Source organism: Mobula hypostoma, chromosome 2 (genome assembly GCF_963921235.1).
Source record: "Mobula hypostoma chromosome 2, sMobHyp1.1, whole genome shotgun sequence".
NCBI lineage: Eukaryota > Metazoa > Chordata > Chondrichthyes > Myliobatiformes > Myliobatidae > Mobula > Mobula hypostoma.
The window spans coordinates 120,820,533-120,843,563 of record NC_086098.1 but is presented as its reverse complement, the minus strand read 5'-3'; the positions used below and the strand labels follow the sequence as shown (position 1 = coordinate 120,843,563).

Sequence of the window (23,031 nt, the reverse complement as noted above, 5' to 3'; positions counted from 1 at the left end):
TGTCTCACGACGTAAGGAGTGATAAGGTCGGAAGATTTGATGGGTATAGAAAATCTTTGCCTTAAAATGTACTTTTATCTCTGAAATAGACTGGTTTGGATGGTTTTAACTTCAGAAGACATAACGAGGGATCTGTCGAAAGACTAGATAACTTTGAAACTTCTAGAATTTCTTTCTGTTTGCAGCATTTAAATGAACTAATTGCTTTTTTGCTTTGTATGCTTTTGCTAAGAACTTTTAAGTAATTATTCGGGTTTCTTTACGTTTTAAGGATAGATTTAATCATTTAAAGATGGCGATTGTTTTTTTCCTGAGCAAATATTTCAAGAATTTTTTTTGGACGTGTTGTTTTCCTTATCTAATATTATGAAGGTTACTTTCAAAACTGAAGGTCGTTTCTAATAACTGTTCTTTTCAACTCAACTGTAATGAGCTGTATGTCGACTGTAATGAGTGTATATCTGGAAGAGGGAGACAGAGATTACTCTTTTCATTTTTACCTTTTATTCAGGCAGGTGGAGTTTATAATTGCTTATGCATTCTTGGGGCTTGTGTTGATTGATATCGACTTATTTCTGGGCTTTGTAGGTTGGGTGGGTTTTTTCCTTTTTTCTTATTTTTTATTCCCATTATGGAATTCCGGTGCGTATGCAAATTATTATTGTTGTTCATCTCTGCCATTCTCAACTACCTTATCCTGACATGCGTCTAACTACTTTCTTTAGATGTAAAGTCTTATGATGATATTTAAATAGTTAAGTGTTTTAAGTTGGAATGTTCGTGGTTGGAATCATCCTATTAAGCGTAAGAAAACATTTAAAACTGTCAACCGATTTCAACCTGATATAATTTTTGCACAGGAGACGCATATCAGGTTATGTGATTAAAATCAATTTTTTTAATTTTTGGAAGCGTCCTCAGTTTCATGCAAATTCTCAAAGTAAAATTAGAAGTTTCCATTTTTATTGATTCCAATATTCCTTTTAACCAGGAGGATATTATATTTGATATCAGTGGTAGATTTTTGATTGTTAAAGGAACAATTTAGAACAGGAAAATGGTTTTGGTTAATATATGTGGACCAAATGCCTCATTCTTTAAAGATGTTTTTGCTCTATTACCTGATCTAAATGAATATATGTTATTAATGATTTTAATACTTGTTTAAATCCTTTAATAGATAAGTCATCATCCAAACATCAACTCCCTAATTGCTCTGCATCACTTGTTAATTCCTTTTTAATTGATTATGGCTTAATTGAAGTTTGGAGACATATGCATCCTAGTGATAGAGAATATTCCTTTTTCTCACATGTTCATAATAAATATTCGTGAATCGACTATTTTATAGTCGACCCTTGACTTCTATCTAATGTTCAGAAATGTGAATATGATGCAATTGTTATTTCTGATCACACTCCCTTAAACCTAAGATTTGATTTGAAAGATGTTGCTTCTACAAGACCACCTTGGTGTTTTCCAGAGCATTTGTTACAAAGCTCAGAATTTGTTGAGTTTATTGAAACTCAGATAAGAATTTTTTCCCTTTAATAATACAGGAAATGTCTCAAAGTTAGTAATTTAGGATACATTAAAAGATTATTTACGTGGTCAGATTATTTCGTATTTAGCTAAGCTGAAGAAACAGACAAGAATGGAATTAAATAAAATTTCTAAACAAATTAAAGATTTAGATAACGTCAATACAATCTCTCCAAATGCTGATTTGTTTAAAAGAAGAGTGGAATTACAATCACAATATTATTAACTTATCCTATTGAAGGATATTTGCTTAAATTGATAAGTCAGTTTTATATTTTTGGGGATAAAAATAATAAACTCTTAGCTTCCCAATTAAGGGCAGCTAGAGCTAAAAGACAAACTTTAAAGATTCGTAAATATAATGATATCATAAGTAATCATGAAGATATTAACAATATTTTTCAGGATTTTTATTCTGATCTTTATAAATCTCAATTTCCTGCAGGTTCCTCCAAAATGAAGGCTTTTTAACATAGATTAAATTTCCTCAAATTACTGTTGAAAATCAACAGTTTCTTGATGCTCCAATTGCTGAGCATGCAGTTCAGAAAGCTATGTTGTCAATCAGGTAAAGCTCCTGGACCTGATGGTTATTCGGTAGGATTTTACAAAAAATTTGAAAAATTACTTTCTTCATATCTTTTGGAAATAATTCATGAATCTTTCGAGAAGGGTAATTTACCTCCTTTTTATGAAGCTTCTGTTTCCTTAAGAAAGATAAGGATCCTACTGAATATTCATCATATAGACCTATTTCGTGATTAAAAGTGGATGCAAAAATTCTTTCTAAGATAGTGGCTAACCGTTTGGAAAATATTTTAACTAAAATTATCTCTACGGATCAAACAGGCTTTATTAAAGGCCGTTACTCTTTCTCCAATGTTCAGAGATTGATGAACATTATATACTCATCACTATCCAAGATACCCCGATGTTATTTCTCTTGACGCATAAAAGGTATTTGATAGAGTTGAATGGACATAACTGTTTAATGTATTAGAAAAATTTGGCTTGGGTAATAATTTTAATAGGTGGATTCAAATGATCTATAACAGGGGTCCCCAACTTTTTTTTGCATCGCGGACCGGTTTAATATTGACAATATTCTTGTGGACCGACCATCCGGGGAGGGGGGAGGTGTTAAAGCAGGGTTAAACTCACCTCAACATGTCTTTTACAGTTAGGGTTGCCAACTTTCTCACTCCCAAATGAGGGACAAAAGTAGCAGTCAAATCCTGGGACACTTTACCCCAGGAAAGACTACCATGACCATGAAGCCTTGCGTGGGCACCTGTGTGCGCATACGCGTACGTGCCGATTTTTTTTTCCACAAATCAGTTTTGCCTTCATCTTCCCGACTACACTGTACACACATTATTTCTACTTTATATAGGCTGTGTATTTATCATATTCCTGCTTTTACTATAAGTTAGTGTTATTTTCAGTTTTGTGTTATTTGGTAGGTTATTTTTTGGGTCTGGGAATGCTCAAAAAATTTTTCCCATATAAATTAATGGTAATTGCTTCTGCGCTTTATGCCATTTTGGCACGAAAGGTTTCATAGGAATGCTCTACCTTAGCGGGGGAAATACAGGACAAGGGCGGTCCTGCATGGGACAAACCGATTTAGCCCAATATACGGGATGTCCCGGCAAATACGGGACAGTTGGCAACCCTATGTTCAAGTTCAACAGTGCGTAACAGGGAATGAGAAAAGGTGCAGCTGACTCATATCGTTTCCCCGCGGCCTGGTAGCACATGCTTTGCGGCCCAGTACCGGTCCGCAGCCCGGTGGTTGGGGACTGCTGATCTATTAGAATCCTGTTGCTACTGTTATTACTAATAATTTCAGGTCCCCTTTTTTTCATTCTCACGAGGTACTAGACAAGGATGTCCATTAAGTCCTTTATTATTTAATCTTGTACTGGAGCCCTTGGCTATAATATTTTGTGAAGCTAAAAGTATTCATGGTATCTCTATAAATGGGACCATACATAAGATTTCTCTTTACGCAGATGATCTTTTGGTTTATATTTCGAACCCTGAAGAACCTATTCCTAATCTTTGGGAAATATTAAATGATTTTGGAAAATTTTCAGGATATAAACGTAACTTAAAAGTGAATTGTTCCCATTAAATGCTCCTGTTTTTATATATAACGATATTCCATTTAGAATTGTTAATTCTTTTAAATATTTAGGTATTATCATTACTAAAATATATAAAGATCTTTATAAAGCTAATGTAGTTCCTTTAATGGACTCTGAAACAATAATTTTCTACTTACACTTTCTTTAATATGTCATAGTCATGCCATGAAACTGATTGTTTTACCTAGATTTTTATATTTTTCAAAATATACCTATCTTTTTAACTAAAAAATATTTCGATCAAATTTATTCTATTATTTTGTCCTTCATTTGGAATAATAAAAGACAAAAATTAATAAGTATCATTTACAAAAAATCTAAAAAAGATGGTGGACTTGCACTACCTAACTTAAGATTGTATTATTGGGCTGTTAATATTCGACAATTATGTTTTTGGCTATATTGGCTTGACAAGAGCCAAAAACCAGCTTGGATTCATTTGGAATTAAAAGCTATCATTTAACCTCATTATTAGGAGCTCCATTACCTTTACAACTTGCTAAAATTCCAAATTTAACTCTCTACCCTATTATTAAACAGTCCTTACGGATTTGGTTTCAGTTTCGCCACTCTTTTAATTTTAAACAATTTGAATTGTCTAGCTCTTTATATCGAAATTTTCTATTTAAACCTTCAATAACCGATTCCATTTTTCTCTTATGGAGAAATAAGGGGATTTTTTTTGCAGATTTATTTAGTGATGGTTGATTGATGACTTTTGAAGAGTTAATTAGCAAATTTTCTCTCTCTCATACACACTTCCTGCAATATCTTAAGGTTAGACATTTTTTTACAAAAATACTTATCTAAGTTTCCATATATGCAAGAACCTGATTTGTTGGATACTATTTTGAATATGAATCCTTTAGTGAGAGGTTCCATTGGCAGAATTTATAATTTATTTTAAACGACAAAAAGATAACCTCTCACTAAAGATTAAACAAGATTGGGAGAGAGAACTTAATATGACCTTTGTTAGTGAAGATTGGTTGCTAGTTCTGAAAATGGTCAATTCTTCTTTGATATGTGCCAATCACTGTTTAATTCAATTTAAAATTGTTCACTTATTATTTAACAAAGGAGAGACTATCCAAAATATTTCCTAACATAGACAACTATTGTGATAGCTGTAAAACTGAAGTAGCCACTTTGTCACATATGTTCTGCTCATGTTCTTCATTAAAATCTTTTTAGAAATCTTTATTTTCTACAATTTCTAAAGCTCTGAAAATTAATTTGCAACCTAATACATTGGCTGTTCTATTTGGAATAGTTCCACGTTGTATTCAGGGTATTTCATCTTCAGACCAACATGTAATTGCATTTGTTACATTGTTGGCAAGAAGGGCTATTTTATTGAAATGGAAAGATACCTCTGTCCCTACATTAATTCAATGGTTTTCTCAAGTAATGTTATGTCTTAGTTTGGAAAAAAATTAGTAGAACTTTTGATCCTCGATTCGATTTTGAGAGAAGATGGGGCTGTCTTGCCAAATATTATCATTAAATTTGAATTAATTTATATGGTTTCCTTCCGATCTTATTTTATATAAATGTGAATTGACGGTTGATGATTTTTCTTCTTTTTATATATATGTGATTGTAAGACATGTTGCTTTGGGAGTTGGTTCCTAATGGTTCGTTCTTTTTTTTCTTTTTTCTTTCTCTTTCTCTTGTAGTTAATGGGGTTTTTTCTTTTAGTTGGGATTCTCTTCCTGCTTTTCTTTATTAAAATTTTTTTTTTGCATTATCGTACATTATTCTTTTTTGATAAGTTTTTTTCTTCAGCTTTATTAACTATATCAATTTGTTGAAGTCTTGTATCATTTTATAGCTGTAGAAGATTATGTATCAATAAAAAGATTTTAAAAATGAAATGAAACTCAGGCCAAACCCTTAGCATGTTGAATAACGGCCAGTTGTGGAACCCCAAGAACGGGCCCCTTTCCCTCAAAGAACTGAAGCCTGTGTGTAACTCCAGGTCAGAGTCTTCAAAAGAACCCCGAAAGGGAAAAATAAAGATATTAAAGGGAGAAATAGAGCTGTTTCCGAAGATGCAAGCAAAGGAGTGGCCGTTAGGCGCCATCATCCCTCCTAAGCTCCGACATCAGTGTAATGGGATTAGTTTTGGCAATGTTTGAGGAAATGCAATTAAATCCTATGGTTGAAATCATAGGTTATAATACTACTTGAAGTTAGTAAATGATAGTTAACAAAAATGACATGAGATGGGAGACAAAAGGGCCAGTTTGGAATAGTTGAAAAATGTTTGGAGAAAGATTTTGATTAGAAATACAGTACAGTTTGAATGGACCAAGTATGTGATGCCAGTTCCCCATATTCATCAGTTTTCTGAAATTTTGAGAAAAAACACCTTCCCCCTTTTTTTTTTCTAACCTCCAATGATCTAATATCCACAACACTGTGCTTTATAGAATTCCAGAGTTTCTCCACCCTCTGTGGTGAGGAGGAGGAGAAGAAGACTTAACCAACTTCAAGTTCAAACCAATCCTCTGTTATCAAGGTCATATTAAGCTCTCTTTCCCAATCTTGCTTAATCTTAAGTGAAGGGTAATTGTACTGTTGTAACAGTAAATTATATATATTTCCCAATAAAACCTTCCACTAAAGGGTTCATTTTTAAAATAATATCTAACAAGTCAGAATCCTGTATATATGGAAAGTTACTTAAATATTCTTGTAAGAAATGTCTGACCTGAAGATATTGCAAGAAATGTGAGTACGAGAGAGAGTATTTAGTTACTAATTTCTCAAAGGACATCAATCGGCCTTCTTGGAACAGATCCATGAAGGAATAGACTCCTTTATTCCTCCAAAGAAGAAAGGTAGGATCACTTGATGAAGGTTTAAGTAAATAATTTTGATAAATTAAACTAAGAAGGTTAATATTTTGAGATTTAAAAAATTACGAAACTGGTACCAAATTCGTAATGACTGCTTAATCATAGGATATAAATTTAGATTAGCAATTTTGGCCAGTTGTACAGGTAAGGAAGCTGCTAATAACGAGGTTAAGTAAAACTATTTCACAGCTTTCAATTCGAAATCAGCTCAAGGTGGTCGTTCACTTTTATCAGCCCAATATAATGAAGAACACATACAACGTATATTAACAACCCAATAGTACATTTTTAAATTAAGCAGGGCAAGACCTCCATCCTTCTTTAATTTTTGTCAATGATATTTTCCAATTGTTGGTCTTTTATTATTCCAAACTAAAGATGAAATAATAGAATCAAGCTGATCAAAAAACTTCTTAGTTAAAAAATAGGAATATTTTGAAATACATATAAAAGTTTTGGTAAAATCATCATTTTAACTGCATGAATTCAACCAATTAACAAAAGTGTAAGTGGATTCCATCTACAAAATAACTGCTTCATAAAATCCACTAAAGGAACCAAATTAGCTCTATAAAGGTCTCTGTGATTGTTAGTGATAATACCTAAATATTTAAAGGAGTCCATAACTTTGAAAGGAATGTCATCATATATAGAAGCAGAATCATTTAGAGGAAATAATTCACTTTTGTAAAGGTTTAGTTTATATCCCAAAAACTTTCCAAATTCATTTAATAATTTCAAAAAACTAGGAATGGATTCTTCAGGATTCGAAACTTAAACTAAGAGATCATCAGCATGAAGGGAGATCTTATGAACAGTCCCATTTATGGAAATTCCATGGATATCTTTAGCTTCACGAAGTGCAATGGCCAAGGGTTCCAGCACCAAATTAAATAACAAGGGACTTAACGGACATCCTTGTCTTGTACCCCGCGAGAGTCGAAGAAAGGAGATGTGAAATTATTAGTAATAACAGTAGCAATAGGGATTTTATATATCATTCTAATCTACTTATTAAAATTAATACCGAAGTTGAATTTCTCTAAAACATTAAATAAGTAACTGAGGTCCTGATGGAATGCTTCCCAGTGTACTGAAAAAAAAATGGCAGAGGTTATAGTAAAGGTTTTGCTGATAATTTACCAAAATTCTTTGGACTCTGGGCAGTCCTGCCAGATTGGAAGAAGGTGAATGTCATGCCACTGTTTAAAAAAGGTTGTAGTCAAAAGGCAGGTAACTATAGGCTAGTTAGTTTAACATCTGTAGTTGGGAAAATGCATGAAGCTATCGTGAAAGAGGAAATAGCGGGTTATCTGGGGGAAAAATGGATCCATCAGGCAGACGCAGCATGGATTCAGCAACTGTGCGTGATATACATTAACAATCTGGAAGAGAGGACTGAGTGTAGTGTATCTAAGTTTGCTGATGGTATTAAATTGAGTGGAAAAGCAAATTGTGCAGAAGATAGCGAGAGCCTGCAGAGTGATGTAGATAGGTTAAACGAGTGGGCAAGGGTCTGGCAGCTGGAGTTCTGTGTTGGTAAATGCCAGGTCATCCACTTTGGAATGAAAAATGGAAGATCAGGTTATTATTCAAACAGTAAAAGATAGCAGCAGTGCAGAGGGACTTGGGAGTGCTTGTGCATGAATCACAAAAGGTTAGTTTGCAGTTGCAGCAGGCTATCAAGAAGGCAAATGGAACATTGGCATCCATTGCTAGAGGGACTGAATTTAAGAGGAAGAAGGTTATGCTGCAACTATATAAGAGTACTGGTGAGGCTGCACCTGGAGTACGGCATGCATTTCTGGTCTCCTTACTTGGCTGTGGAAGTGGTGCAAAGGAGGTTCACCAGGTTGATTCCAGGGATGAGGGGGTTAGACTATGAGGAGAGATTGAGTTGCCTGGGACTGTACTCACTGGAATTCAGAAGGATGAGAGGGGATCTTATAGAGACATAAAATTATGCAAGAGATAGATAAGATAGAGGCAGGAAAGTTGTTTCCACAAGTAAGTGAGACTAGAACTAGGGGACATGGCCTCAAGATTTGGGGGAGTAAATTTAGAACTGAGATGAGGAACTGCTTTTCTCAAAGAATGGTAAATTGTGGAATTCTCTGCCCTATGTAGCAGTGGAAGCTACTTCAGTAAATATATTTAAGACTAGGTTGGATAGATTTTTGCATAGTAGGGGAATTGAGTCTTATTGGGGGAAAGGCAGGTAGGTGGAGGTGAGTCCATGGTCAGATCAGCCATGATATTGAATGGCGGAGCAGACTCAACAGGCCAGTTGACCCACTCCTTCTATTTCTTATGTTCTTATTTTGTAACTACAGTATATAATCTTGTTCTCATTCATGAAAAAAATTGTAACTGGTCTGTTTACCATGGTGAAGACTTGATCAAAGTCAAACTAACAGGTCCTTCAAAGGTTGAAAACTTTAGTTAGGGCTTTTACAATTTTCCTCTTTTTCCTTGGGAAATAAGCCTCATTGTATTCTCTCTCGGGCACATCTCTTGGAGCTCAGAAAAACAGAGGGCTATGCGCTAGGAAAATTTGAGGCATCTCTAGAGTAGGTTACATGGTCACGACATAGTGGGCCGAAGGGCCTGTAATGTGCTATAATTTCTATATTCTATGTATTTACCCTGTCATGCTCCTTAGGTGGTTGTATTTTCCATTCTTCTGAAGTCCAAACAAAACAGAATTTTAGCTGCTTGTGGTCATACAATTTGCTCAACCTAAGGATTAGCTTGGTAAATTCCTTATTGATTGCCTTAGACACTGTTATATCCTTCTTTAAATTAGGGGACTAAAACAGTATAATACTTGTGGGCTCACTGACCTCCTGTAAATAAACTTTGCTATTTCTGTAGCTCTAACCCTCTTGCAAGAAAGGCCACTATGCCATTTTCCTTTCTGTTTGCTGCACCTGTCTAACTTTTTGTGATGCATGCACAAGAACACTTAGATTCCTTTGTATTCAACTATTCATTTGCATTCACTTTCCACTTATATAAGTTTGTTTTTTTGATTTATTTTACTCATGATGGAGTCTTAAATTTTACTCATTATGGACTGTGTGTGTGTGTGTGTATATGTGAGATTTATGCAAGGACACTGCCAGCTTCTGAGTTCCTACAGAGAGGGGAGGAGCTACATGATGGACAGCTAGTGTTCGGCACAACAGTATTTAAACCAGCGTAGTTGCTTGTTTGGCAGGACACACAGATGCACTAAGGTGTGGCAAAATTACCACTGCACTTCCAGGTGCCCACGAGTGTGGGACTGAGGATCGATTAAGAGGAATCGATCTGTAATTATTAATGCGTGAAAGAGCGACCCTGTGGAGTCTACCTGTGTGTCTAACCCTTGCCTGGCTTGGTAGATTATCACTTGAAGACGGCGCTCTTAAGTTGGTCACGTTTGGCTAACTTGGAAGTTTGGGAGGACATCGAAGAGGATTGACGACACCTGTCTACTTGGATTACAAGTCTCGCAATGGCCTTGATTAGAGGGCTTGTCTACTGAGTCCTTATGGGTGGAGCTGAGAAACAGGAAAGGTATGGCCACATTAGTGGGATTGTATTACAGACCACCCAATAGTCAACGAGACTTGGAAGAGCAAATCTGCAGAGAGATAGCAGGCAACTGCAGGAAACATAAAGTTGTGGTGGTAGGGGATTTTAATTTTCCATACATTGATCGGGACTCCCATACTGTTAGGGGTCTAGATGGTTTAGAGTTTGTAAAATGTGTTCAGGAAAGTTTTCTAAATCAATATATAGAGGGACCAACTAGAGGGGATGCAATATTGGATCTCCTGTTAGGAAACGAGTTAGGACAAGTAATGGAAGTCTGTGTAGGGGAGCACTTTGGTTCCAGTGATCATAACACCATTAGTTTCAATTTGATCATGGACAAGGATATATATGTGGTCCTAGGGTTGAGGTTCTGAACAGGAAGAAGGCCAAATTTGAAGAAATAAGAAAGGATCTAAAAAGCGTGGATTGGGACAGGTTGTTCTCTGGCAAAGATGTGATTGGTACGTGGGAAGCCTTCAAAGGGGAAATTTTGAGAGTGCAGAGTTTGTATGTTCCTGTCAGGATTAAAGGCAAGTTGAATAGGAATAAGGAACCTTGGTTCTCAAGGGATATTGCAACTCTGATAAAGAAGAAGAGGGAGTTGTATGAAATGTATAGGAAACAGGGAGTAAATCAGGTGCTTGAGGAGTATAAGAAGTGCAAGAAAATACTTAAGAAAGTAATCAGGAGGGCTAAAAGTAGACATGAGGTTGCCTTGGCAGTCAAAGTGAAGGATAATCCAAAGAGCTTTTACAAGTATATTAAGAGCAAAAGCATTGTAAGGGATAAAATTGGTCCTCTTGAAGATCAGAGTGGTCGGCTTTGTGTGGAACCAAAGGAAATGGGGGAGATCTTAAATAGGTTTTTTGCGTCTGTATTTACTAAGGAAGCTGGCATGAAATCTATGGAATTGAGGGAATCAAGTAGTGAGACCATGGAAACTGTACAGATTGAAAAGGAGGAGGTACTTGCTGTCTTGAGGAAAATTAAAGTGGATAAATCCCCGGGACCTGACAGAGTGTTCCCTCGGACCTTGAAGGAGACTAGTGTTGAAATTGCAGGGGCCCTGGCAGAAATATTTAAAATGTCGCTGTCTACGGGTGAAGTGCCGGAGGATTGGAGAGTGGCTCATGTTGTTCCGTTGTTTAAAAAAGGATCAAAAAGTAATCCGGGAAATTATAGGCCGGTGAGTTTAACGTCAGTAGTAGGTAAGTTATTGGAGGGAGTACTAAGAGACAGAATCTACAAGCATTTGGATAGACAGGGGCTTATTAGGGAGAGTCAACATGGCTTTGTGCGTGGTAGGTCATGTTTGACCAATCTGTTGGAGTTTTTCGAGGAGGTTACCAGGAAAGTGGATGAAGGGAAGGCAGTGGATATTGTCTACATGGACTTCAGTGAGGCCTTTGACAAGGTCCCGCATGGGAGGTTAGTTAGGAAAATTCAGTCGCTAGGTATACATGGAGAGGTGGTAAATTGGATTAGACATTGGCTCGATGGAAGAAGCCAGAGAGTGGTGGTAGAGAATTGCTTCTCTGAGTGGAGGCCTGTGACTAGTGGTGTGCCACAGGGATCAGTGCTGGGTCCATTGTTATTTGTCATCTATATCAATGATCTGGATGATAATGTGGTAAATTGGATCAGCAAGTTTGCTGATGATACAAAGATTGGAGGTGTAGTAGACAGTGAGGAAGGTTTTCAGAGCCTGCAGAGGGACTTGGACCAGCTGGAAAAATGGGCGGAAAAATGGCAGATGGAGTTTAATACTGACAAGTGTGAAGTATTGCACGTCGGAAGGACAAACCAAGGTAGAACATACAGGGTTAATGGTAAGGCACTGAGGAGTGCAGTGGAACAGAGGGATCTGGGAATACAGATACAAAATTCCCTAAAAGTGTCGTCACAGGTAGATAGGGTCGTAAAGAGAGCTTTTGGTACATTGGCCTTTATTAATCGAAGTATTGAGTATAAGAGCTGGAATGTCATGATGAGGTTGTATAAGGCATTGGTGAGGCCGAATCTGGAGTATTGTGTTCAGTTTTGGTCACCAAATTACAGGAAGGATATAAATAAGGTTGAAAGAGTGCAGAGAAGGTTTACAAGGATGTTGCTGGGACTTGAGAAATTGAGTTACAGAGAAAGGTTGAATAGGTTAGGACTTTATTCCCTGGAACATAGAAGAATGAGGGGAGATTTGATAGAGGTATATAAAATTATGATGGGTATAGATAGAGTGAATGCAAGCAGGCTTTTTCCACTGAGGCAAGGGGAGAAAAAAACCAGAGGCCATGGGTTTAGGGTGAGGGGGGAAAAGTTTAAAGGGAACATTAGGGGGGGCTTCTTCACACAGAGCGTGGTGGGAGTATGGAATGAGCTGCCAGACGAGGTGGTAAATGCGGGTTCTTTTTTAACATTTAAGAATAAATTGGACAGATACATGGATGGGAGGTGTATGGAGGGATATGGTCTGGGTGCAGGTCAGTGGGACTAGGCAGAAAATGGTTCGGCACAGCCAAGAAGGGCCAAAGGGCCTGTTTCTGTGCTGTAGTTTCTATGGTTCTATGGCCTGCTGAATTATGTGCCAGTTAGTTAAATTTTGCTCTGACATTTGAATGTAAACACCCTCAGGGTTGTGGAGTTGTTTTTCACGATTGTGCTGTGGAGAGAAAGGATTGTTTTGGTTTGGAAAGGCCATCTGCAGGGGTTACTGTGGAGATAGATCGAGCTAAAGGTCGTAGAAATAGAATAAATGGATTGTTTGGGATTCTTCATAATGGACCTCCACATGGATACTGATGTTTACCCCGTATGTGCAGTAACCTGAAGCATGACTCAAAGGTCTGTCGATGCAGGTAGTTCCAGGCGGGGGATTCTGCTCCTAGCTGAAATAGGGGTTGAGATTGTGATGATTTATCAGAGACTTTTCTACCTACTATGTTTCAACAGGACTTGGGTAATAAGGCTGATGAGAAAGGTTTATCTTTGTCCAGGAAAGAATTTATAGTGAAATAAAACCAAGATCCTGAAATTGTAGCTTTAAAAGAAACAGCTCCCTCTGATGGTGAGGTTCAGAGGAAGTCAGTGGGCTTTTATCTAAAGGACAGGGTGTTAATGAGGAAGTGGAGGCCACCTTCTTTGCCTGCAAGTGAGGATTGGGCCACCGATTATCAAGTTGTGGTCCCGAAAGTTTGCAGGGCTGAACTTTTGAATATGGCTCATAATAAGCCTTTAGGTGGACATTTTGGAGTGAATAAGACAGTGAACCGGATTATGACAATTCTACTGGCCAAATTTAAGGAAAGATGTTGTGACTTTTTGCAGGTCTTGTCACACTTGCCAAGTTGTGGGGAAACCTAATCAGGCCATCCCAGTAGCATCACTTTGACCGATACTTGCTTTTGGTGAACCTTCTTCCAGAATCGTAGTGGATTGTGTTGGCCCATTGCCAAAGACTGCAGCTGGTCATCAGTATCTGTTAACCATTATGTGTGCTGTGTCTAGGTTCCCCGAAGCAGCTCTTCTCAGAAATATTAAGACTAAAACTATGGTGAAAGCTCACATCGTTTTTTTTTACTATTTTTGGTCTGCCCGAAGAGATTCAATCCGACCAGGGTAGTAACTTTACATCGGGAGTATTTCAGCAGATAGTTTGTGAACTAGGAGCTAAGCAAATTATATTGGCCACATATCACCCAGAATCCCAAGCAGGATTAGAAAGATTCCATTCTACTCTTAAGATAATGATTAGAAAATACTGTGTTGAGAATAAAAGAGACTGGGATGAGGGGGTGCATTTGTTTTTATTTACCACCTGAGACACGATCCAGGAATCTTTAGGGTTTAGCCCATTTGAGCTTGTTTTCGTTCACGGGGCCAGAGGACGTTTAACCTTGCTCAGAGAACAGTGGTCTGATCAGAGAGAATGTGTCAGTGTGCTGAATTATGTTATTGGAACACCCGATTAATTCTGTGATTCGAGGATTAGAAAATACAGAAGGCTTATATTGATGATTTGGTTGTACAGAGTGACACGTGGGAAGAGCATATCTCGGCAGTAGAGAAACTGTTTGACAGGCTTCCCAAGACCAAGCTTACTGTTAACCTCGCTAAAAGTGAATTTGGCCATGCCACTGTTACTTATCTTGGCTACGTAGCAGGCCAGGGCCAATTGGCTCCTGTTCAAGCCAAGGTTTAGGTCATCGTTGAGGTTCCTGTTCCGATGGGCAAGAAAGCTGTAAGACGGTTTTTGGGTGTGGTTGGGTATTACCATAAGTTTTATAAAAACTTCGCAGATATCACTCTTCCCCCTAATGCAGGGGTCCCCAACCTTTTTTGCACTGCGGACGGTTTTAATATTGACAATATTTTTGCGGACCGGCTGACCCGGGGGTGGGGGGGGTAGGGTTGCCAACGGACAAGAGTAGTAGTCAAATACGTTGTGTTTACCCCTAAAAAGACTACAATGACCATGAAACCTTGCGCGGGCACCAGTGTGCATGCGTGTCGTGATCTGCGGATTCCCCCCCCCCCCCCCGGCGCAAATCCTTTTTGGCGATTCTGTTCGGGGGCGGGGGCAGTTAATCATGACCGGAATATAGTTGATAAGTTCGTTTCTAAAATGATTTATCTAACGAATTTAATATTAAACACACAGCGCATATTTTCCTCGCATGAATATAGTGATAAGACAATTATCAGGGGAGCTTGAAGTAAGTGTTAAACGAACTTCCAGTAGAAGTGGTAGAGGCAGATTTGATATTATCACTTAAAGAAAAATTGGATAGGTATCTGGACAGGAAAGGAATGGAGGGTTATGGGCTGAGTGCAGGTCGGTGGGACTAGGTGAGAGTGGCGTTCAGCACGGACTAGAAGGGCAGAGATGGCCTGTTTCCGTGCTGTAATTGTTATATGGTTATATAAGTAAGTCAATAGAATCATAACATTTTAAGTAACGTTTGGATATTAAACACACAGCGCATATTTTCCCCATATAAACATATAAAATCATTGCAACACACCAATATCGCTGAATCAGTGGGAGCCCTGGGCTTGTTTCCCTGCAACAAGACGGTCCTATCGAAGGGTGATGGGAGACAGCGATACTCGAACGGGGTTCCTTATGTCCAGTCTATTCCGCAATTTAGTTTTCGTTGCATTCATTGCAGAAAACTCCGCTTCGCAGAAAAATGTTGTAAATGGAAGGAACGTTTTCAGTGCTTTCATGGCTATCTCAGGATATTTAGCCTTAACTTTGATCCAGAATGCCGACAGAGATCTTATGTCAAACATACTTTTCAGCCTGCCATAACTTGCAAGCTCGAGGAGTTGATCTCCTTCCCGCGCTGACATGGATGACGCACGGGTTATGACCTCGCATGCGTAATGGCTCAAAAGTGGCCGTGACTGGAAATGAGGAAAGGTCCAGCTGACTCCTATCGCCAAATCATATCGTTTCCTCGTGGCCCGGTAGCGCATGCTTTGTGGCCCGGTGGTTGGGGACCGCTGCCCCAAATGAACCTACTAAAAAAAGGTGAAATGTTTGTTTGGAATGAGTCCTCTCAAGAGGCATGTGAACAACTGAAAACTATTCTATGTTATCAACCTGTACTCAAAGCACCTGATTTTACAAAACCATTTTCTATAGCTGTAGATGCCAGTGATGTATCTGCCGGGGCAGTATTGTTATAAAGGAGTGATGATGATATTGAACATCCTCTAGCTTACGTTTCAAAGAAACGTAACATGGTACCTGGTAATTACATACATATTGCTCTATGCTTTGTAATCTATAGATAGAGAAAAAAATTTGCTCCTAGATCAAAATTTTTCCCGACAGGAGGGCGATGTGATGGAATCTTAAATGTTACTCATTATGGACCGTGCCTTTAAGAACCCTGCCTATGGGAAAGAGAAAGCTGTACAGCGCAAACAGCTTGTTACAGAGAGATTTTTAGAGTTGCGTGTATGTAACATACTGAAGTGCATGACCTGATTTTCCCAGATTCCCAGTGTCAGAAACTGAATTTGGAATTGAGAACAATCTGGCTTATTTTGGGAGAGGAATTGAAAGCTGAAATCCAATTGGGAACTTGTTGGAAAAGCAAACTGATAGCTTTGTTCCTCCATGTGGTATCATCTGATCTGTGCAATATGACAGAAACTGAGTCTTTTTGGTAGGTATGACTTAACATAGTATTAATAAAATATTGTTGGATAAGTTGAGGACCTATCTCAACATTGATGTGATTATGTTTGATAGAGTGGATAATATAATTTATAATGGGTTAATAGATCTTGACAATGATCAAAGATCAGAAACAAAGTAAAAATTCTCAACTGTTCTTGGAACTTGCTTCACAGTTGTGTTTAATGTGAGGTTTTCTCAAAACTTAAGCAGTCGCTCATAGAGATTCCTGATTCCCCCCAGAGTTCCTTAAACTCTTGATGTTTGCTGACCAAAGAAAATATGTTTACAGGATTCTTCATAGTCTCACAGCTGTGGACTGTGGTTACAAGGATATGAGTCAATATGCACAAATCATCACAGAAATTATTACCAAGTGCTGCAAAGCAATAGTGAACAAACATGATCATGCCATCATTTTTGAATGAAAAATTCATCAAATGAAAATTTTGGGCCTCCATTCGAAGTATGAGGCAGATACAGTTGGCCTCTGAATTTACTTCCTCTGAGTTTAATGGTTGGATTTTTTTGGTGTTGTGGCTCTGAAATAATTTTTCATTTTAGAATGGTGAAGGCGTAAGATGATTTTTGATTTGAGTTGGATTAGCTATTGCTATCCTTGAAGTGTCTTTCACTGAACTGCATGTTTAAGAATAGGGACAAAATAATTTTTATTTCAACTGTGACAGACGGTCAGGAACGCTCAGTCAAAAATTTCCTGTCTAAGATTCAATTGAGAGGTATTGAAAGCAAAGTGAAACTTCTCAGCTGGCAAAGAGTTAATATATCAAAATTAGAAAGTATTAAAACTTAAAAGTTCAAAGTAAATTTATTATCAAAGTACACGTATATCACCATATACTAACCCTGAGATTCATTTTCTAGCGGGCATTCTCAGTAAATGCAATTCAATGAAATCAGTGAGAAACTTCACACAGCAAAGATGAACAAACAGCTGATTATGAAAGACCACAAATTTTGGAAAGACAAAAAAGAAAGAGGACAAAATACTAACTTAAAAAAAAAAGTAATATTGAGGACATGAGTTGTAGACTCCTTGAAAGTGAGTTCATAGGTAATGGAATCAGTTCAGCGAGTGAAGTTATCCACTCTGTTTCAAGAGCCTGATGGATAAAGGTTCCTGAACCTGGTGGTGAGGGACCCAGGGCACCTTTACCGCCTTCCTGATGTCAGCAGTGAGAAGAGAGTAAGGCCTGGAGGATGGTGGGGTGCTGCTTTCCTGCAACAGCGCTCCTTATAGATGTGCTCAATGGTGGGGGGGTGGGGGGGGAGGGCTTTTCCTGAGATGGACTGGTCTGTATCCACTAAATATATTTTTTTTGTAGGCTTTTCTGTTCAAGAGTATTGGGTATTTCTGTACCAGGCTATGATGCAACCAGTCTTAATACTCTCCACCATATAACTATAGGTTTGTCAGAGTTTCAGATGGCATGCTGAGTCTTTGCAAACTTCTAAGAAAGTAGAGGCACTACCATGCCTGCTTTGTAATAGCACTGGTGTCATAGACCTAGGACAGCACCTTTGAAATGATAATACTGAGGAATTTAAAGTTGCTTACCATCTCCACCTCTGATCCCCTGATGAGGACAGGCTCATGGACCTCTGGTTTTCTCCTCCTGTAGTCCTCTTGCTTGCTTTTGTAATAAAAGCAAAAAGTGTGGAAATTGTTGAACATTGATTTTTAAACGTTAATTCTTAATTCCTCTACAGGATGTGGCCTGACCAAATTATCAGTATTTTTTGTTTAACTTTCAGATTTCTCTCCTATTATTTTCTGTTTTTGTGGTGAAACAAGGAGCTTGTGCCGTAGAAAATTAACGTGGTATTTAGCTCAAAGTCTCTAATTCTAGCACAGTATCTGCTAACTTGATTAGCATAATCACATGAACATTGCATTTTGTTACTTGTATAGTTACCTTCCCTGTTACGTGATTTGAATTGTTCTGGAAGGTGATTTGTTCCTTGTTCAGGTTCAGAATTGTTCCCTTGCAAATTTTCTCCCTTTTTTTTTGAATTTGTGCCAAAAATCCTTGAGGAATAAACTTTGCAAAATCCATTCCTGATGTGAACTCTGACTGGAACTTCTTAAAATCCTGGGCCTAAATGTTTTGCCAGAAATAGTAATTATTATCTAGCATTTTGTTAAAACATGTGAGACCAATCATGTTTGCATTGTTTCTGCAAACACAATTGCACTCACATAGGTGATTGGCTAAAGTCTTAGATTCTGAGGTGAATTAAGGTTGCCAGGAATTTACCAACCAGTAGAGTTAATGTGTCAAAGTAGAAAATTATCAAAACCTAGCAACTGCTTTTGTAATAAGATCAAAAAAGTTGGAAATAATTGAGCATAGACCTAAAATGTTAACTCTAATTTCTTGCAAAAAAATTCTGTCTTAGTTATTTCCAGAAGTTTCCATTTATATTTAAGATTGTCATTGCTTGAGGTTGTGACTCAGAAAAAAGTAAAGATCAAGCATGGGTGCAGTTTTAGTTTTCCTATGTTCATATGTGATTGAGCACATTACTCTTTCATTAAAGAGAATTCAGTTGTTGACAGGATTTATGTATTGTAAGAGTAGATCATAAATACTGATGAAACATTTTGGTAAAACTTCCTCTTGGTTTCCTTTGATGAAAAATAATCATTGTTTTGATAGAATTGTATAGCACAGAAATGGGCTGTTTTGGCTTCTGTCATCCATGCTGAAGTCTTTGGAGATTCCTTAATCCAATTTATAAATACAATTCCTGACCTCTTTTGCTTTTTTACCCCCTCAACTGTATTCCCTCTAAACCTCATGCATTACCAATTTCCTATACGTGACATCTGCTTTCTTCTTTTCCAAAGTCAAATCTCAATATGTCAACATTGCTTTTTACATGGTGACTCTGAATTCTTATTCTCTGGTTTTTAAATGCCACTCCACTTCTCAGGTGTTGTTTTTCCATTTTGGTTGCTGCCCCAATATTCCTCTGTCAGGTCCTCTTTACCTTATCTTTGTTTTAATTCTATAATTTTATAAACTTGTATAAGGGGTCATCCCTCAGCCTGTTGGCTCCAAGCCTTTCCAGTCTTTCTTTATAACTCAAAGCCTCCAGTGCAGGCAACATCCTTGTCAATCATTTCTGCATCTTCTCTAGCTTTGTCACACCCTTGAAGCTAACTAAACTGCTGTCACTGTTCTCAAGGGGTTCTTACACAGGCACTTCTATCATTTGCGCATCCTCTTGCTCCCAAGATGCACGCCAGTACAGCCCCCTCCTGAGTAGCATTCACCACATACTTCAAAAACCCTCTTAGATACGTATTATGGATTCCATCTCATCAAAGCGCTAAGGGAATCCTGTTCAACAATGCAAAAGTTTAATTCCTGTCCCCACTAATATGATATTGTTGCTCTTAAATCTTATTACAGTCTGTTTTTCTAATTACTGCTGACTATTGGGAGGCCTGTAGTTTTGATTTCAAAGTGACTGTCCCTTTCCTATTCCTAGGGTCTACCTTCATTAGATGATACCTCCCAGGATATCCTCCTTGAGTAATGCTTTAATGATCTTCCTGATCAATGGTGTAACATCCCTTTGTCATGTCTGAAACATATATATACTAGAGCATTAAGCTCTCAGCTGACCTTCCCTCAAAAATGTTTCCATAATTGCAACATTATGATAATTGCACATGGCGATCCAAGCTCCTGGTTCATCTGTCTTGCCTGTGTGGCTACTTGAATTAAAGCAAATGCAGTTCAGCCTGCTGCCCCTCTCCCTTCTGTTTGTCGGAACTTTCCACTGGTCTTGTCTATGTACGAGTCATTATTGCCACTTCCCCCTCCCTACCTACCTATCTGCTGCTTTCCTCTCATTGGGATTTTCCTGTCTCCTGCCAGCTAGTGCTCCTACACCTTGCCCCACCTTTTTATTCTGCCAGTATTTACAGTCTCTCGTGTTTCTACCTGCTCACTGTTATTTGGGATCCCAGTATTGTGTTTTGCTAGTTTAAAGAGTACAAACTTTGAGGTTCTGCTTTTCAACTCCTTACATTTGCTTTGCAGGATCACATCTCTCCTCTTACTTACGTCATTAATACCAAGCTGGACTGTGACCCCTGACTGCTCACCTTTGCCTTTGAGAATCTTGTGTACCTGCTCTGAGAAGTCGTTGAGCCAGGCAACTGGGAGGCAGCATACTTTACTGGAGTCTTGCTTGCAGTCACAGAAATCTCTGTCTGTCCCCCTGACTGTTGGGTCTTTTGCTGCTATTGCTCATCTAGTCTTTATTACCTCCTGTGGTGTGTAACAGAGTAAGTTATGATGCCATCAGTGCAGCGGCTGCTGATTTCCTCTGTAAGAGTAAACTCTAGCTCTACTGCTCTGTCTACCTCCCCCAACCCAATACCACCACCAACTAATATCCAGTTAGGGGAATAGCCACTGGTGTCCTGCACTGCCCATCCTTCCTGATGTTGTCTGCTGTCTGGCTGAATCTGTGGTGTGACCATTTTATCAATGTTCTTATCTTTGATACTTTCTGCTTCCAATGGGCTCTTTGTGAGTCTTAAGTGTAGTTCCTATTGATCTGTGCAGTTTCAGAGGAGTTGCAGCTACAGTTTTCTTTACAGGGTGAGACTACATCTTTTTCTTGTTGTCTGGATCTTATTCATACACCCAAATGGTGGTACTGTTGCAGGAAGTGGCAGATACTGGTAATTTTGTCTGGAAGCTAAAGTTAAATGTGAGGTAAATTAGATCCAAAATTGGGTTGGTCAAAGAAGACAGGGTAGTGGTAGAGGGGTTGTTTTTTGACTGAAAGTGGTGGTGTTTAGATCAGTGCTGGGACCACATTAGTAATATGGTTGGAATTTCAGGCAGAGTAGTAGAACATAAGAGTTTAATCCTGACAAGCATGAGTTAACCCATTTTGAGAAGTCAAATGCAAGATGCCATCCTCTATTAGCAAATAGGTTCCACTTTTACAGTAAGTCAAAAAAATAAACAAATTCACTTTGTAGTAACTATCCCTGTACAATATTGTAATGACTTATCATAAATATGTACGACTAATTTTTAAAAAAAAAAGAACAGTTACTGAAAGTGGGAAGAAAATAACGAGTTCTTCTGCCTGTAGGAATATATTTATGCCAGCTATTTGAACTCTATATTATCGAAGCTCATTTGTATGTAGTGGTGTCCATAAGTCTAGTGTTTTTCAACCCTGCCATTGCTCTTTGAAAGTGGCAATACAAGTGGATAGAATGGTAAAGAAGGTGTATGGCATACACCTTCTTTCCATAGGGAGAATGAGTATAAAAGTTAATAAGTTGCAGCTTTAAAAACTTTCATTAGGCTAAATCAGAATCAGGTTTAGTATTGCTGGCATATGTCATGAAATTTGTTGTTTAATGGCAGCAGTACATTGGAGTACAAAATTTAAAAAAAATACTAAATTACATGAAGAAATGTTTATTAAAAATTAGGTTAAAATGAGTAGTGCATTGTCCATTCAGCAGAAATCTGATGGAGGAGGAGGAAGAAGCTGTCCCTGAAACATTGTGTGTCTTCGAGCTCCATAATACCACCTTGATGTAGCAAAGAGAAGAGGGCATGTCTTGAGTCCTTTATGGTAGATGCTTCCTTTTTGAGGCATTGCCTCAATGTTGGAGAGTCCAGTGCCCGTGATGTGCAACTTTGCAACATTTTCCGATCCTGTGCAGTGGTCCCTCCATACCAGACAGTGACATAACCAATCAGAATACATCCATAGAAATTTGTGAGTCTTTGGTGACATCAATAGGTTCAATAGGTACATTTAATGTCAGAGAAAAGTATACAATATAAATCGTGAACTACTTTGCAACCATCCACTAAAACAGAGGAGTGCCCCAAAGACTGAATGGCAGTTAAAAGTTAGAGCCCCTCCCTCCCACGCACAAGCAGCAGAAAGACAATGACCCCCCCCCACCAGCAAAAAAAAGCATTGGCTCCATCCACCGAGCATTCAAGTGTGCAGCAAAGCATCGATAAAGACACAGACTTGCAGCACCTCTAAGACTACTTGTTCACTTGGTATTCAACATACCAAAGGCTTTCTCTCTCCCTAATAAGGGAAACAAATGTCCCTGTTTCATAGCGAGAGGGGAGACATAACAAACAACTGGCTGACTTATGATGTTAAAAGTCCATTGCATCGCTTTTTCTGAGCACGCCTAGTGAATCGCCTCTGAGGCTCAGTCTCTGGACACACAGCCAGCAGCTAACCCGCTGCTCTTGATGTTCCTTGTTCTCCTGCGACTCCTCAGTCAGAGGCACGGGCCTTGAATCAGCCCGTCTCCAGTGCCACAAAAATCCGGCAACCTGAAGGTATGCTAGTCTTCCAGGCTGCATCACATGCCAAATCTCCTCAAACTCTTAATATATAGTCACTGTTGCTACCTTTGTAGTTGCATCAATATATTGGACCCAGGATAGATCTTCAGAGATGATGAAACCCAGGAGTTTAAACTGCTCACCTGTTCCACTGCTGATCCCTCAATGAAGGCTGATGTCTGTTCCCTTGACTTTCCCTTTTTAAAATCCACAATCAATTCTTTGGTCTTACTGACATTGAGTGCAAGGTGGTTATTGTGACACACTCAACTAGCTGATTTCTTTCACTCCTATACACCACATTGTCACCATTTGAAATCCTG

At 38.3% G+C, this 23,031-nt stretch overlaps 1 protein-coding gene and 1 long non-coding RNA gene across 7 annotated transcripts in view; both read left to right on the top strand.

Moving 5' to 3' along the window:
- Positions 1-23,031, top strand: part of LOC134342426 (cullin-9) — a 318,694-nt gene that overhangs the window by 3,590 nt on the left and 292,073 nt on the right. Inside the window, exon 1 of one of the 6 annotated variants that reach the window (XM_063040544.1) lies at positions 25-43. The exons of 4 other annotated variants lie outside the window; for them this stretch is intronic. In XM_063040544.1, the coding sequence (XP_062896614.1) occupies positions 40-43 (4 nt within the window). In that variant the 5' untranslated portion in view covers positions 25-39. Of the gene's footprint in view, positions 1-24; positions 44-20,421; positions 20,647-23,031 lie in introns of those variants that run through there. One more of the 6 variants, XM_063040546.1, reaches the window with a different exon arrangement.
- On the top strand, positions 15,624-20,418 carry LOC134342429 (uncharacterized). The gene is made up of 3 exons (XR_010017022.1): positions 15,624-15,668; positions 16,140-16,311; positions 20,399-20,418. It is a non-coding gene; the product is annotated as an uncharacterized LOC134342429 (long non-coding RNA).